The sequence below is a fragment of the Arabidopsis lyrata genome, assembly GCF_000004255.2.
Source record: "Arabidopsis lyrata subsp. lyrata unplaced genomic scaffold ARALYscaffold_4, whole genome shotgun sequence".
Classification (NCBI taxonomy): domain Eukaryota; kingdom Viridiplantae; phylum Streptophyta; class Magnoliopsida; order Brassicales; family Brassicaceae; genus Arabidopsis; species Arabidopsis lyrata.
In genome coordinates, this window is record NW_003302552.1 from 615634 (window position 1) to 632514 (window position 16881).

The following is a 16881-nucleotide window of genomic DNA, read 5'->3' on the forward strand; positions in this document are numbered from 1 at the left end:
TTTCGTGAGCTTGATCTATTGAGTTCCAAATGTTGTTATTGCAGAACAGGAAAGGTATGTTTCTTGGATTCAAATGTTATTGAAAAATGTTACTTAATTTTTCTATAATTAAGTAAAGAATCTAATAGAACAAAACATATAGATATAAAATGTATTTAATTATCAAATGATGTTAGGTTTGTTTCTTGGTTGCATGCATACTTGCATGTTTGATCAATTTTGTTTTTTGTTCTATATTTTTTGTGAATGATAATTTTTTATATATTTTTATCATTATAAATGTTTACATCTTGGATAATATTCATCGTATTTTCTTACTTTTAAGATAAACACATACAGTACCTGATTTCAACAAAACTTAACTTGTTATCTTTGTGTTTCACAGTCTCATCCAAATTTTTAATATGTGCATACATATAAAGTCTTGTAATAACAAAGAGTCAAAGAAAGTAAAAAGATTAAACAGCAGAGGGACAAATGCAAAAGCAGGTGAGAAACTGAAAGTGTCTCACAACCTACATTGGAGACGGAAACATCGACCACCAACTTTCATAGTGCGTATAAATCTGTTGGGATAAAGATAGCTTCATCATAGCCACCAACCTCTTCTAATTCTTTTATGCATTATGATTTTTATTATGTTGTCTCACTCATCACATATCTTTTTATATCTACGTTTGTGATTAGAAACACAAAAAGGACATATTTAGAAAGAAAACAAAAACCTTGTAAATCCTTATGTTTCATGTCAATAGTAGGTAGGAGGTAGAAGGAAAAGGTGAAAATTCCAAAAAAAAAACCCAAAGTAATTTTTATTTGGACGTTTAATGCCCAATTATTTTTTATTGGAATAAAAATACCTCAACTAATTATTCGTGGTCATAAAATACTTCGTATATAAACTATTGGTAGAATCAAACCCGCACGTTAACAGCCGTTAACGGCCGTAAAGGAATTAACTAACGGCGTTAAATATCATTCTCATATAACTTAATCTATATATATAATCTGCTCTTATAATTTACGAAGATTTTAACGTGGTCCAGTGGAATAGTCCGGCTTACTCCATATACACGACCCGGGTTCGATTCCAGTGAAGTCAAATTTTTTTTTTTCTCTTCTTCTCCTTTGCTGATCTCAGGTTTTTTTTTTTTTACTCTCCTTTCCCGTCGTTGACCACCACCGTCCCAGAAATAATACTTCATCCCCAACCATGAATAAGAACCTCCAATTCCTCTTCCAAATCGAGTAACAAATCGGTACACCCACACCATCAACCATCACCCTCGTATCTCCAACCATCATTTCACTCACCAAGCCTTTACAAACCCTAAACCTCTCATTCCTAATCGCAGAGGAGGATAATTAAGAATTCCCAGCCCCGAAATCAACCTCCCATTGTAGCTATTTGAATTTGAATTCCCAATTTTCAGATATGAGGAAGGCGAAGAAGAGAAGAAGAAGAAGAGAAAAAAAAAAAAAAAAGGAAGACAAAATTAGCTATGAGGACAACTCGAACCCAAGCTTACAACTTTCCGTTTACCACTAGACCACAACAACTTATTCACATAACCTTGTTAAACGATTGTATATATTAATTAACATATTTGAGTTTAATATTTAACGCCGTTAGTTAATTCCTTTACGTCCGTTAACGGCTGTTAACGTGCGGGTTTGATTCTACCAATAATTTATATACAAAGTATTTTATGACCACGAATAATTAGTTGAGGTATTTTTATTCCAATCAAAAATAATTGGGCATTAAACGTCCAAATAAAAATTACTTTGGGTTTTTTTTTGGGAATTTTCCCGAAGGAAAAGTAACTAGGTAGGAAGGAGGTAGCAGATTCTAAAATATATCAAATCTATACTAGTATAATCGCAGCACTTTTTGTGACGGGTGAGTAAAAAAGCTTTCGGGTATATCGGATATCCGACCCATTTTAAAAATTTCTTCACAAAAAATTTGTTGGGTCGGGTTATATTTAACCCAACTCATACACCGGATATTCCATATTTAATAATTTAGATTTTTAGAAGATTTGATTAAGATTTATAATTATGATTCTCCTATCATCTTTGTTTGATTTGTTTTTAACTGTTTTGAATCATCATATAATACATAAAGTAAAAAAAAAAAAAAATCAATTTTTTTTCTGCATATACTATGATTCGAAATTTAAAAAACGGACATATATTATCCAATTGACGAAAATGTGTGTTCAACGTTCTACATCGATTAAAATATTTAGACAATGATTCAGAATCATATCATAAATAAGAACATTAATAAAATAAATGAGTTTTTTGGCGGGACGGGTTTTTGAATCAACAATAATAAAAAGATTAAAATATCATTAATCCGCCGCTTCAATACGGATTTAATCCTTTTTTTTTTAATACAAATCACAGGACGGGTTAAGAAATTACGGAACGGGTTATATTTCGGAAATGATTTATATGGCGGACGAATTTGAATCAATATTTATATACCGCTTTAATACGGGTTAAATCCTCAGTTTATTAATAATTATCTCGTGGACTCGTGGTATACCGTTACTTAATAACAATTGTAAACTATAATATAAATAAATATGTTATAAGGAGATACAATTTACAAAATATTTTTATACTAACTTTAAAATTAAATCATCCCGCGGTACACCGCGGGTTAAAATCTAGTGCTTAGAAAAATATTAACTTATCTCTATACTATTAAAAGAGAAGTACAAATGCAAATGGGTCGGGTCAAAATCAGAAAATTGACCCAAAATTCTGAAATCGGATCTTTGAATTTTTTTTTGAATATGAATTCTAATTAATATTTAATAATAAAAAATCGAACTAAAATAAAATATTTATTGAAATCAAATAAAATCTGATTGTATTTATGGTAACTAATTATAAAAACATATTCCGAACAATACTATACATTACGTATAATATATTTTTCATATATTTTTGGAACTAATTCCATAACAATCAACGTTTTTGTCATTAATTTTGCTTATTTTAGCCAATTATCATTAATTGAAAGATATCTTACTTGCTTCAAAAGATTTCTAGAAAATTTATCACAACTAACCCATCTATTTTATAAATTAAATAGATATTTTTATTTTGGTCGTATAAATTAAATAGATATGAAATCCATGTAACTAATTTTAATTTAATTAGATTAAATCGAAATTATGGTATTTTCATACTTATAGCTTACCAAAGAAGTTTAATTTTAAAATTATAAAGATTTCTTGAATATGATTTTTAGAATTATTCAACAAGATGATAAATATTTATTAAATTTTACGAATCATGGTAAATAATAATTAATTTTTAATCGTTATATTTCACCTTTCAAAGTTTCAATCTCTCATCTAACAAATAGGATATATATTCTATTATTACTATGTCTAAACTCTATTTTGTTGAATGACTAAATAATATTCCCATTAGAGCTGTCAAAGCGAGTTGATTCGTCCCGTTAAGCCCGTTTTGTGATAGGCAAAATATATTTTGACATATAGTTAGTTGGTCCACACGACCCGCATATAGCATATATGAAACACAAACCCATCTAGCGAATGTATGCTGATTTGCGGGGTTGTCTGTGGATTTTGGTTAAATAATTTTAAAGTAACAAAAATTTAAAATACTACTAAAATAAATAATAAAAAAATTAGAAGGAATAATTTATATCTCATTATATTTATAAATATTATAATTTCATTTATCAAAAGTTTTTTAAATTACCAAATGTTGAATAAATTATATTTTTATCAATAAATACTAACATGCGGGCTGATCCGCCAACCCGCGGACAAAAACCGATTAAAACCTATGATCCACTGCGAATCAATCCATGTGACCCGTTTATTTACGGATTTAATATATTTTCACAAATATGCCCCATAGTGAGATGATTTTGGCTCGATCCACGGTTTTTGACCTATTTTTACTGCTCTAATTCCTATGAATTGTCTAATTTTAGAATTCTAAAACATAAAATTCCATTTTGTAATCCTAATTAATATGATCGGTTTAATTATAAACAATTTAACATTTTCTATCTACAATTCGTTATTATGAATATTTATAAGTACACTACCCGATTCGCTCTACTTAAAACACAAACTATTAAAATCAACGTATGTAAACCAATATTCTCCCGCGGTCCACCGCGGGTCCGATCCTAGTTTCAGACATGTAATTTCTATCACGTTCTCTCCAAAAAAAGGTGTCTTTTATCGGTATATATAGTTGAATCTTATCATTGGATCAACATAACATATATTTGAAAAAGAAAAAAGAAAAACATAACATATAGTTATATCGGATCAAGTAGACTTGATACCATATTAAACATTATAAATTTACGTTTTGAAACTAATCGACAATAAATAGACGAACTCAAAACTCTTATGTAGTATATTATGTATTTCAAATATGTTAACTTTTTAGTTAAATTCATTTTGAAACATCTTATAAAATAATGAAAACTTCGAACACTATGGTCCATGTACGAATATACGATGACATAACATCCTTTATTAGAAATATTCACACATTTCATAACCTACAACTGCTGATTTTCGTATGGATTTATAATTTTTGCTTATAAATTTACTAGACATTTGTTTTTAACAAGAATCAAAAACATATAGAAAAGGATAATTAAGAAGTGTTTATAAATGGTCAAAACAACTAATGACACGCTTAAAGGCCATCACTGTTTTAGCTTCACCAACCCCATTTAGTTGTTCTCTCTATTAATTATCAGACCAACCAAATGAATTATTCCCGTATTTATAAAACAAAACAAAAATAAAAACAATAAATCTATTTCAAAATAAAAAGGTTTAGACAAGAAAAAAGTCGCCAAATCCGCCGGCGGGAGAAAAATTCCGGTGAACCATTCTTCTTGATTCTGCAGGTGGTTTTCTTAAATTAAGTTTCTTACCGCTAATTTAATTCTGATTTGTTTATATGTTTTTTCTGTCAGGAAAGTGTCAATTTTTAATATTCCTTACCCTTTCACGGTTTAATTTGTTTTGGATAATCATTCTCTTTTTTTTTTCTGGAAAGTTCGAATTTTTTTTGTTTGGAAGCTTGGATAAAAATATTATAGTCTCATTGAATGATCATTCTTTTTGTTGTTGTTGATTTACTATGCTTTTACAAATCCTCATTTGATCGATTCTGTCAAAGAATTGGGTCAATTTTGAAAAGAAAAAAAATCTGAACTTTGAGAAAAGTTATTGAGTTTCGGTTTCTGTCGGTCAGGGTTTGTGATTGTGGCTGATGGGTAGACAACAAATTAGGTAGGGTTTTGTTATATTGATGTCCATAGTCCTTAATTGTGGCCAAATTCTTGTCTTTTAGGTTTTGGCTGAATCTTGTTGAAATTTCTTTTGCAGGGGTTTTGAATATTTTTGTGTATTGAAGATTGTCTGAAATGGAAGCAGCTATTGCTCAGAGGATTCAGTACCCATCATGGGTTGATTGGAGAGAGTTTGAGGGGAAGTCGCTGCGTGGTTCATTGCGGTATTCTCAGCGAGTGAAGGAAGAGAAAAGGTTTAGAGGGCTTGCTTTGGCTCATTTGCAACCTGAAAGAAGAAAAAGATCAGTTTCTTCAGAGGTTTTATGTTCTGATAACAACTCTTCAGGTGGTTGTGAAATCATTTGGATGTTTTGATGCCTATGATATAACTCAATCTGAAATGCTATAGCTGCGAGTGTCTCATTTGATCTTTGATTTTTGTAGCGTTGTTGGAGGCCGGAAGTGTTTATCCGTTTGATGAAGATCTAATTCTCAAGGCAAGTAATAATACCCTTTTATAACATCAAGCTATCATATCAGCTTATAAAAGCTTACTAGGCAATAAATACATGAGCTTTGCAGAGAAAAGCAGAAGAGGTTAAACCGTTTTTGAATGGTCGATCTATGTACCTTGTTGGTTAGTTTCTTTGTCTGCATCTTTGTTTGCATACAGTTACTTCTTAATACATGTAATTTGATGACTCTGTGGTGAATACAGGAATGATGGGTTCTGGGAAAACGACCGTGGGAAAGTTAATGTCCAAAGTGCTCGGTTATTCCTTCTTTGACTGGTATGTATATGCTACTGAAGAAAAGCCTTTATATGTTTTAAAGCCTTAATGGAAGTCTCCTGGAAAATTTGTTCTTTGATTTGGAGTTAGTAATGAATGTGGTTTGATATTCTCGGTTTGTAACCTTCTATAAGTTTTTGGATGTGGCAGCGACTCTTTGATTGAACAGGCGATGAATGGAACTTCTGTTGCAGAGATATTTGTGCATCATGGAGAGAATTTTTTTAGAGGAAAGGAGGTTATTTTTGTGATCCTTGTTTCAAGCTCTTCTTCTTCGTCTACTCTTTGTTTAGTGCGATTCATTGTACATATTTCAAGCTAAGTTTCTTTCTTTCTAGACTGATGCGCTTAAGAAGCTCTCTTCGATGTATCAAGTTGTTGTTTCCACCGGTGGAGGTGCAGTTATACGACCCATTAACTGGTGTGTTCCCTTCATCCTGTTCAAATTATAATGATATAAAAACTCAGTTGCTTGTTAAACTTATTTGGTAATCTGATGATATTATCAGGAAATATATGCATAAAGGAATCAGCATTTGGCTAGATGTGCCTCTAGAAGCCTTAGCCCATAGAATCGCTGCTGTTGGAACTGGTTCACGACCACTGTTACACGATGAATCAGGAGATGCATACTCAGTGGTACTGATCTGACTGTTCTACAATCATACGCCTTGGATACTTAAACAAAAAAATCATCTTTTTCGTGTTTGTGATTGTGATTGTGAATGAATACTCGTAGGCTTTCAAACGTCTCTCGACTATTTGGGATGAGCGCGGTGAAGCATACGCAAATGCAAATGCCAGAGTCTCCTTGGAAAGTATGTCTTCTTCATCCATCTGATATAGCCTTTGTTCAATCTGTGTAACTTCTTCTGGTAATTTTGCTTTCCTTCCTTGTACTCGAATCATCAGATATTGCAGCCAAGCGTGGCTATAAAGATGTCTCAGATCTCACACCAACTGAAATCGCTATCGAGGTAAGTCAGGTTCTTTCTCTTTTACTTCATCATTAATATGTTCAAATCACACTCAACAAAGCAAATCACTCATCATCAGGCCTTTGAGCAAGTTCTGAGCTTTCTAGAGAAAGAAGAAACTATGGAGATCCCAGACGGCGACCTCTAATTTCCCCGCCTCCACTTCTGTCTCTTCATTTATATGTTCAATCAACTCAATGAAGCAATTACTCATCACCAGGCCATTGAGCAAGTTCAGAGACAAAGAAAGTCCTCTAGTTACTGGTTCTGGGTCAATGGAGCTTACACGAGCCAATTTTGACTGGATCAATGCTTTATTAGAAGAAGATACAATACATGTATATAATACTTATAATAATACTCTTTGTTTCAGTATCATTCTTCTTCTCTTTTCCTTGAACAAAAAGAAAAAGTAGCAGTATTCGTTTTGTTAAGATGAGCCAGGAACAAGCAATGTGTACGAACACAATTTTACTGGTATTATTCAAATCTGAAAGTAGCTTTCTTATGAATTTAACAAAAGAAATGGACAGAAGAAGTTGATTTAACCCTCAAAAGGTACAGAAGCAAATCTATAACCATCATTACACCGGCGATTTGTTTCATCTTGGCTCAGGGCCTCAGGCCAAGCTATACCCTTTGTCGATCCACCATTTCTGGCAACACCGTCTAAATCACTATGTGCACAATGACAGTTACTCACAGACAAACATAACAGAACCAATCGCCCTGAATCAAAAGCAGATCAGCGTGTAGCATGGATGATGATACATTAGACATCTATCACCATCAAACTGTAGCTGCCAAGCAATTCACAATGGCAGATTCATTAGGAACCGTAAGCACGGTACCAGACCACACGATTTTCCCCCAAATATCCCCTTCTCCACGCCTTTCAACATCAATCTCCGCACACCAAATCTCCATTCTCCTAGAACCGCCACTACCAGCTTTACCTTCCCACAAAACCGCAAGCTTTCCACCACGATTCGCCATAGTAGCCCCACAAAGAAACTTTGGAAGTGATTCCACACCTTTCAGCTCTTTCCAAATCCTCTCTTTTGGATCATAGCCTCTAATCTTCCCCAAGTAATCATAACAATACAATATGTTGTCAATCACACAAGCTCTTCCTCTCCATCCCAAATCAAGCCTCTTCTCAGGCATATCCCATTTCTTTTCCTTGGGCTCGTAAACAACACCGTTTCGATCAGCCATTGCGTAAACCTTCCCTTCCATAACCGCACTTGCGTGCATCCATTTCTCACGCACCTCCATGCCTGGACTAGCCACTGGCTCCCAAGTTTGAGTCTTTATATCAAACATCTCTGCCCAATTAATCGATCGGGCCCAATTATCAACCACACATCCTCCAATCACATAAATCTTCCCATCGATTACACCAGCTGCTGCAAATTCACGACCTACTCTCATATTAGAGACTCGTCGCCAAGTATGAAATCTGCAATCGAGAACCCAGACGCTCGAAGAAGGCACGTCTCTGATAGATCCACCGATCACGTAAATATCTGAATCTACCACAACGTAAGCAGATCCAACAAGAGACGGTGAAGGACAAGACGGGATTGGAACAAGCATTTTCGAATTCGTTGAGCTCGATAAGGTTCGATGGAGAAGAGTGAACCAACACGCACCAGATTCAGGAGGTAAACGAATTGCGACGTAGAGGATGTTTTCAGTGGCGCCGACGAGAGATCTCGTGGCGTAGAGCAAAGGCGATGTTGGGAGAGATCGGAAAGTCTTGGAGACGAGAGAGAGGATCGGATGGTGACATCTTGAGACGCGAGCAAGGCAATTCAGAGCAACGTCGTCTGATAATAATGGAATCAATTGCGCCGCCGATTTCGTTTCCGGTGGTTCGTCGCCGGAGCTCGTTGTAGCCGCCATGTAACAGATTTGATCAGTCTTATTATCTTCTCAATTTTAAATAAGAGAGAAAATGATTTTGCATTATTCGGTTCGGTTCGGTTCGATAAAAACCAATCCGAGCCGAGAAAATTAATTTGGAATCTAAACCGGGTTTAAACCGATATAATTGTGCCGTTATCTAAAAATGCTGACGTGGCAGAAAGCATGATCCGGTGGTTTGAAAGAAGCCACGCGCTTTCTCGTCTTCCCTTCGTCCGACGATTGCAATTGGGAGAAGAAGAAGAAGACGATGAAGCATTATCTGATTCTGGGTTTGTTTAAAATCGAATTTTTCTTGAGAATTTTTTGAAGAAGTATGATTGCATTAACTGTTTCTTCGTTGGGGAATACTCCGATTGCTTCGTTTAACCGGCGTTTCAGATTCCGGTTACATCCACGAAACCTTCCGATACTAGCAGCGGTTTCTCCTTCTTCATCCTCTTCTTCTTCTCCTACTGCTTCTTCTGGGTTTGATTTGAGTTCTCTCGAATCCGCCATTAACAAGGTCAATTCTTGTTCACAACCTTTACTTTTTAATTAGATGAACTTTGCTTAAAGTGGGTTCATTTGTTATCGCAGAAAGATAGTAATGGTGTTAAGGAAGCTCTAGATAAATTGAGTGAAGAAGGTTGGGCTAAGAAATGGAGTTCCCAGCCGTATCTTTCGCGCCGTACGGTGTATATCGATCTCTCTATCTAAGCTTATCCTTACCATTTGTTAAACGCTTAGTGAGTGACAGTGAAGAAGTGATGTGTCTTTTTGTATCAGACATCGCTTCGGGAGCTGACAACTCTCGGAATCAAGAATGCAGAGACTCTTGCCATCCCTAGTGTCAGGAACGATGTAAGGTTCTGTCTTGTTATTAGAATGCTGAACTCAAGAGAGTTCTTGAGGTTTACATTGTATGTTAATGGAGGCTCTTCTGAATTCTGATTTAGTTGAGTAATGCAGGCGGCTTTTCTTTTCACAGTAGTAGGAACAACGGGGTTCATAGCTGTACTTGCCGGCCAACTTCCCGGGGTAAACTCTAAATACTCAATTTTCTCTGGTGTTATAGGCCATGAAAAATCTTTGGCCTTTTCTCATTGATTTCTAGTTGTCTGTTCTTTCTTCTAGACAATTGTGTAGGCTAGACCAAGAACTACATCCTATAGAGCGTGTATACCATGTCGAAAACCATGGAAATATCTCGGTTTCTGTCGATTGTGTTAGGTTCTATATGTATCTTAGACTGATGAATAACTGTTGAATCTGGACAGGACTGGGGATTCTTTGTGCCTTACTTAGTTGGGAGCATTTCGTTGGTAGTTTTAGCTGTGGGAAGCGTTTCACCAGGGTAAGAAAGTAACTTAAACACTGCGTATTTTGTTTAGTTTTCGTTAGCTTAATGTAGTCTGGGATACAGATTTATTTTCTGCTGTTTTGTTCGTAGGCTTCTTCAAGCTGCGATTTCCGGGTTTTCTACGTTCTTCCCTGATTATCAAGAAAGAATTGCTGCACATGAAGCAGCCCACTTCTTAGGTACTCTTGAAAAATTTAAACCTTTTAGTTCTAAAGGTTCAATGTTCTGATTCTGTTTTAAAACTTCCAGTGGCTTACTTAATCGGACTTCCAATCCTTGGGTATTCGTTAGACATCGGTAAAGAACACGTCAATCTCATCGACGAGAGACTAGCTAAACTAATATACAGCGGCAAGCTTGACTCAAAGGAGCTAGATAGGTAGAGTTTCTTTAATGTCGAAAAGGAGAAAAGAAGAATCAAAATCTCAACCCATTGAATCATCTTTGGTTTCTCAGGTTGGCTGCTGTTGCAATGGCTGGACTTGCCGCCGAGGGTCTGAAGTATGACAAAGTGATCGGCCAATCTGCAGATCTCTTCTCTCTTCAGGTCCTTCCTATCCATCACTCAACTCAACACTCACAAGTTCACAAACCAATAAGTTACAACAGCTTATTTTTCTTTGATTTCCTGCAGAGATTCATAAACAGAAGCCAACCCAAAATAAGCAACGAGCAGCAGCAAAATCTAACAAGATGGGCTGTAAGTTTCTCTTGTCGTCTCTCATTAACATGTTTCCTTCTTAAGTATTCATGAATATTTGTTATTTGTTATGCAGGTTCTCTACTCTGCTTCTCTTCTCAAAAACAACAAGACCATCCATGAAGCTCTAATGGCTGCAATGTCCAAAAATGCATCTGTTCTTGAATGCATTCAAACCATCGAGACAGCTTCCTAGATAAACAATCTCTGTTATCTCTTTTGATCGATCGAATTCCTTCACATGAAATTCCATATCTTTTATATATATAAAGACACAAAAAGTTACAGACTTTCAATATCATCATCTTCAAGCACTATGAAGAAGATCAAAACTATAGTACTACTATAATATAAACGATGTAATTATACATTTAAAGTGGTATTTATGGTTGACGAACTTAAAGATCATCAGACCAATCACTTGGCTTGGTGTCATAGAACAACCCATCAACGATCTGATCAACCAAAGAGTCAATAAACGAGTTGCAGCTCACTGTAAAAATCCGGCCAACTCGGTTCCGAGAAATCGTTAACCACGCGAATATCGCCGCGCATCCCATCGCGGCGAGACCAGCTCCAATAGCTTCACTTAATCCTTCCACATCAAGTTTCTTAAACAACGAATTCCCCGTAACAACCTCCTCCGTCACCGTCGCCGCAAACACAATCTGAAAAGAGTAAATTCACATATTAAACCGCGAGATCGAAGATCGAAGTTCGAATTTAGGGTTTATGGTTTATTTACCATGGCGAGTCTTCCAGAGATGGTTTCAAAGTCTTGACTCTTCTTCGAACTCTCTATGTAATCAGTAAGCGTCTCAAAAAACGGAGACGATGATAGCTCAACCTCAGATCCTCCTCCACCATCTCCGCCGTCTCTTTTAGCGATGACCATATCAGATCCATAAGATCTCAGCGTGCAAAGTCTCGGCTGAAGCACGATCTTCCCTTTCTCGGCTAAATCGCCACCTCTTGGTCGTTGCTGTATCTGAATCTGCTTGATTGGTTCCGATGATTCGCATCTAGGAGATAAAGATCTCGGTGACGGTAACTGGCAACGAATCGCGCGTGTAGCCATAGCCATTTCTGATGATCCGAGGAATCTTTTGAGGAAAGTGAGTATTTGAGGGGGAAAACAAAAAGAGGAATCTTCATGGTGGCTGAAGAGTACACGTCGTGTCGTTTTTTGTGAGGTGTCAAGATATTGTTCGACGTGGCTCCGTTTTGCTTCAGTAACTTGCTTTTCAATCGGAAAAATACTTGTTTAGAATTTTAGAAAATACGTTTGAACTACGTGTCGTTTTGCTTTTATCTATTCGAAGCTGAATGAACCAGATTCATTTTAGACCCAACTATTTGACTCTTCTTCTTTTTATTGATGTTTATAGGTTTAGGTCGGTATATTTCGGATAAAATGCCAAATAAGAATAATGGATATGGATAATGAATATTTGGGATACATAAAATACCTACTGAATGAGAGAAATAAGAACTGAAAAATGTTTTTTTTTTTTTTTTTTTTTTTTTTGACTTTGGATCGACAAGGCCCGATCCATAGCCAATCCCTACTATGCGGAGTAACGCGACTTAGTGGAGTCGAACTCCGGTGGAGAAGGCGGAGTCAAATGGACTTAACCACTTGACTAAAAGCACATCCCCAAGAACTGAAAAATGTTAAAAACAAGAATTTCAAAATATTCGAAAGGAGAAACATGCATTTCCTTATAGTATACTCCAAAAATAATAATTTTAGGTTTTATATCAATCACTCAAGAGCTGATTGTAATACTTCTTCTAGATGCTTTTCCGTGGCTTCAAATTGTATTTTCTTCTCTTCGATTGCTAGTGCAGTAAGAGCTTTATCAGGAGGCAAGTCCTGCCGTCCTGGTAGCTTCTAAGAGCATCAAGAACGGGCTTAAGATCATCTTCTCCAATTCCTTTAAGTGCTCTGCCATTTCTACCAACTCCTTGTGGCTGATCTTAGAAATGTCGATTAACCTATCACATGCATAATCCTGACGTTCCGACCGACCATTCATTCTCAGACTTATTATACTTCTTTATGTAATTTTCCTCCTTGATTGCCATTACTTCCATATTTGTTTTCCAAATTTCCATGCGTGATTCACAAGGGACTACTACATCATCTTCTAGCTGTGCAAGGATTTTATTTAAATACGTCATCTTTTGTATCGCTTTTCTTGTATAATCAAGAAGAACATTGGACTCCATTTTCGCCTTAGCTCTCTTCTCCTACACTCCAGTCTTCCTTAGAGAAATGTCTCCCATTGCAATAAGGAAACTGCTTAGTTCAGTGTCCCTTATGTTTACGATAGTTCTAGTAAACTCAATAATTAGAGATCCTTCTTTTCTCTTTTGTAATATATAATTTTTTTTCATGTTTTACTAACATTTTCTTGTTTACGGCGTCGGCAATTCTCAATTATATAAACTATAACCTAAATCTAAAAGTCTGGCCGATTCTAACAGAAAAAAAAAATCAAACGTGAATTAGTTTGCATGTATCAACCTGAAACACTTTTTTTATATAAATCATCCTAAAGAACAATATTACCTCCAAATCCGTCCTCATATACCTCACCACCAAAAGGACCCATGCATATACACACATATCATCATGATCATATAATCACAAATCAATCCTTAAACCGCTATCAATCAACAACGCATATCTCCTCCGACCATATATTACATCAAATCATACTCTTACGAAGAAGATACTAAGTTCGGGTCCATTATTTCCTTCGGGACTCAACATGTAAAATGTCTCTGAATCTTTAGACCCAACGACTCGTTCGAAATAAGCCCTCATGTAAGCCATCTCCGAGTCAGGTCCTTCAACCTCCGAGTTCCCCGGCAAAACTCCGGCACCCATCGAAACTGGTCTTAACAACTCCATAACGTTGAGATCTTCCTCCGTCGCGTCACGTTTCACACCGTACCCCGTTTTCTTACCGTTACAAAACATTGTCCATAATGGCTCGTCCATGATCTTGGTCTTCTCTTTATCACCTCGTTTCTCTGTCTCTAACGCGATCCTAACCATCCCTCCGCTAAGTTCTTTTTGTAGCACCATTGTTTGCATCGCAAGCTCGACGACGAGAGATGGTAAACATCTAGGGCTTTCTTGAATCGAGAGGCTTACACGGCCTTTACGGTATCCGAACAAGGTTCCCGTAACTCTTGATCCGCTTGATCCGCTTCGATGAGGGTCGGGTAAGCTACCGCCTGGGAGGACCGGGATTTTGCAAGCTGCCGGTGTGATGATCGGGAAAGAACGGAAAACCGAACGAAAAACTCGGAAGACTTTTTTGCTTTTCTTCTTGTTTTGATGAGATGGTTCGAGTAACGTGACATGGTGACGTGGCGCCGGAGATGGAGACGGTGAGGGAGACCCCGAAGGGATTGAATATGAGTCGGTGGAGGAGGAAGCACCGCTTGCCCTTGGCCTTTGCTCCCCCATTAAAGACGGAGACGTCGACGAGGATACGACGACGTTTTTACGGAAAAACTTCTTTCTATTTTAAAGAGGTTAATTAATGTACTGTGTCTTTTAATTTGTTGGCCTTTTCTTTTGCCTTTCACACACCTTTGAGTTTTTAGGATTTCTAATTTTGTTTTTTTTGTTAGAAATTGGAATGGTTTTGGAAAAAGGTCTAAATTTTTGTGTTCACATTGTGGTTATAGTTTATATATAGTTGTTGTTTTTATTTTGAAGTGTAATCAGCCAGCTCTATGCTCTATTTTTAAGAGTAGGAAACAAAGCTGTATATTTCAAAACATGTGAAAACAAATCAAACGAGTTTCCAAAAATAGAGAGATATACATAAAGTTGTATAGTCGTTTGGTCAGGTCAATGTACAATAGTAATCGCCTGTAAAATCTCATGATATCTAAGTCCAACTTGGTGTATAGTGGATCTTGTAAGCTTGTAACAATAATTTAACCAAAACACGGTTAATTAATTCAAATAAAATAAACATCAAAATTTGAGTTGATCTGTTTCTTATTCTAAACTTCTGATGCTGATTTAATCAACTAAAATATGTATGGTGTAAATGTTGGGAGATTTATATGATTAATCAAATTTAGCATATATACTATTGATACAGAGTACGATGAAGTCTTGCATTGCATGTATAGTAATTCTTGACAAAAAGAGTTATAAATATACTATTCTTTCAATCTTTCTTGCTAAAGAAAAGAGTAATAAATATTATCTACGCTTATGTATGACTTTTTTTTTTTTTTTTTTTTTTTTTTTTTTTTTTAACTTTAATATATTAAAACTGGGCCTTCCCAACTGGGCTTGACCTTGAATTTTACAATAGAATTCAGATACAAAAAAGAATACTCATAAAATCGGCCCAGAACTAGTAGTCGGATCTCATCCTGCTGACAGACCGAAATCAGAAACTCCGAGCAACATACACGGCGGAAACAGGATCCACGACTTTGCAATTGAACCCCAGAAACGGAAAACAGGGAGGGAAGTTTCCGGACTCCCGTCCCGTTGCCATTCCGGCGAACCACCAGTCCCATTACAGATCCTCCGAATTGCGGCTCCACGATGTCGGATCCCATGCCAAGCAATCCAACATGCCCAGATGTAACCCCGACTTCCAATTCTGGCGATCTCAGACTCTTCCGAGCTAGGGTTTACACGAAGTCCAGTCCCAGGAAGCAATAACGTGCCAGTTCCGGACTCCCGTCCCGCTTATGTATGACTTGACAATCGATATGTTTGCGTGTGTACGTGAACAAGTTCCAAGATTGGATGAAATTTATTAATCTGGCGACAAACATTTTTTTTTTTTTTTTTTTTGGTAAAATACAAACATAACATATACTACTACGAAGGAAACATATATAAAAGTTACAACAAATTCATGAGAAAATATTTCTCTATCCGTTTAGGAAAAAAGTTAATTTATGCAATCTCAATTTAGTTTGTTTTCATTTTAGAATGTGGTGGAGTTTCAATTCTCTTAACACTGCATCATCTTTCGCATCAAACTGATTAATTAGTGAATACCGATGAATTTGGTACTAGGGATAGTAAAAGACAAGTGAATGGAGACAAGAGCGATACTTATAAAACCAATTAACATTAATTTAATAGTTGTAAGTTGTAACGTTAATTTTCTAACTTCAAATAAATTAGAATATAAGACGTCCATGAAAAAGTATATAATTAACAAAAGAAGACAAAATAAAAGGCTGAGAGAATAATAAATACACACATATTATTTGTTTTTTCATAAGAATGGACTCTCTAATGCAAATGGAACACTGGTCCAAAGAGGTAGAGAGAAAGACATAAATAAAATTCCATAAGCAAAGTTATGAAGAGCAAGAAACCAAAACTATATGCGTTCGCCAACACATCTTATTCAGGTCAACCCAACTATGAATTTAATCTAACTAAATATATTCAGTAATATCTTTAGAATCCACCGCCTACCTCAGTTTTCGTTTGATCTGATAATTTTTAAAACATTTCAGCCAAACATATCACTAAATTAGTTATTTTGCTATTGTTTTTCCTTATTTTTGTTTCTTCTGCAAATGGTTCAAATTGCAATGAACGGAATCAATATTGTTATCTTGATTGTTTACGCAATTTAATTACTCCCTCTATTCCTTATTAATCAATTTCTTAGAACAAAAATTTCTTCAAAAAAATGGATATTTTAAGTTATCTATGCATTTTTATTAAGTATCAATGATGAATTATAAATTTCAAAAAAATAATAATTAAATATTATTGGTTTAGAGTTATAGAAAATTGTAAATCACAA

At 35.7% G+C, this 16881-nt stretch overlaps 6 protein-coding genes across 7 annotated transcripts; 2 read left to right on the plus strand and 4 right to left on the minus strand.

Annotated features, from left to right (window-relative positions):
* The first annotated feature begins 4823 nt into the window (after positions 1–4823).
* LOC9316476 (shikimate kinase 1, chloroplastic) lies at positions 4824–7584 on the plus strand. 2 transcript variants are annotated; one of them, XM_021027386.1, is made up of 12 exons: positions 4824–4933; positions 5284–5321; positions 5418–5666; positions 5765–5817; positions 5903–5957; positions 6039–6111; positions 6262–6349; positions 6450–6532; positions 6621–6750; positions 6851–6929; positions 7024–7088; positions 7168–7584. In XM_021027386.1, exons 3-12 carry the CDS (start codon positions 5456–5458, stop codon positions 7234–7236), a joined length of 906 nt encoding a protein of 301 aa, XP_020883045.1. In that variant the 5' UTR covers positions 4824–4933; positions 5284–5321; positions 5418–5455; the 3' UTR covers positions 7237–7584. The 2 variants fall into 2 exon arrangements, with proteins under 2 accessions (XP_020883045.1, XP_020883044.1); XM_021027385.1 differs by lacking the exon at positions 5284–5321.
* On the minus strand, positions 7578–9027 carry LOC9314649 (F-box/kelch-repeat protein SKIP6). The gene has a single exon (XM_021027384.1). The coding sequence runs from the start codon at positions 8994–8996 to the stop codon at positions 7878–7880; it is 1119 nt and encodes a 372-aa protein (XP_020883043.1). The 5' UTR covers positions 8997–9027; the 3' UTR covers positions 7578–7877.
* A 169-nt stretch (positions 9028–9196) lies between these two features.
* LOC9316477 lies at positions 9197–11360 on the plus strand. The gene is made up of 10 exons (XM_002878536.2): positions 9197–9522; positions 9597–9692; positions 9786–9860; positions 9969–10037; positions 10277–10353; positions 10450–10538; positions 10609–10738; positions 10816–10906; positions 10994–11059; positions 11136–11360. The coding sequence occupies exons 1-10, from the start codon at positions 9334–9336 to the stop codon at positions 11253–11255; spliced, it is 1002 nt and encodes a 333-aa protein (XP_002878582.1). The 5' UTR covers positions 9197–9333; the 3' UTR covers positions 11256–11360.
* Positions 11296–12230, minus strand: LOC9314650 (stress enhanced protein 2, chloroplastic). The gene is made up of 2 exons (XM_021027387.1): positions 11805–12230; positions 11296–11727 (listed from the first exon to the last, which is right to left on the minus strand). Exons 1-2 carry the CDS (start codon positions 12141–12143, stop codon positions 11458–11460), a joined length of 609 nt encoding a protein of 202 aa, XP_020883046.1. The 5' UTR covers positions 12144–12230; the 3' UTR covers positions 11296–11457.
* A 594-nt stretch (positions 12231–12824) lies between these two features.
* On the minus strand, positions 12825–13459 carry LOC9316478 (AUGMIN subunit 1). The gene is given in 4 exon segments (XM_002880365.2): positions 12825–12938; positions 12941–12979; positions 12982–13057; positions 13092–13459. Coding segments are annotated over 4 exon segments (597 nt in total).
* A 121-nt stretch (positions 13460–13580) lies between these two features.
* Positions 13581–14966, minus strand: LOC9316479 (protein MIZU-KUSSEI 1). Its single transcript, XM_021028976.1, has one exon. It carries the CDS (start codon positions 14541–14543, stop codon positions 13779–13781), a length of 765 nt encoding a protein of 254 aa, XP_020884635.1. The 5' UTR covers positions 14544–14966; the 3' UTR covers positions 13581–13778.
* Between the last annotated feature and the right edge of the window lie 1915 nt (positions 14967–16881).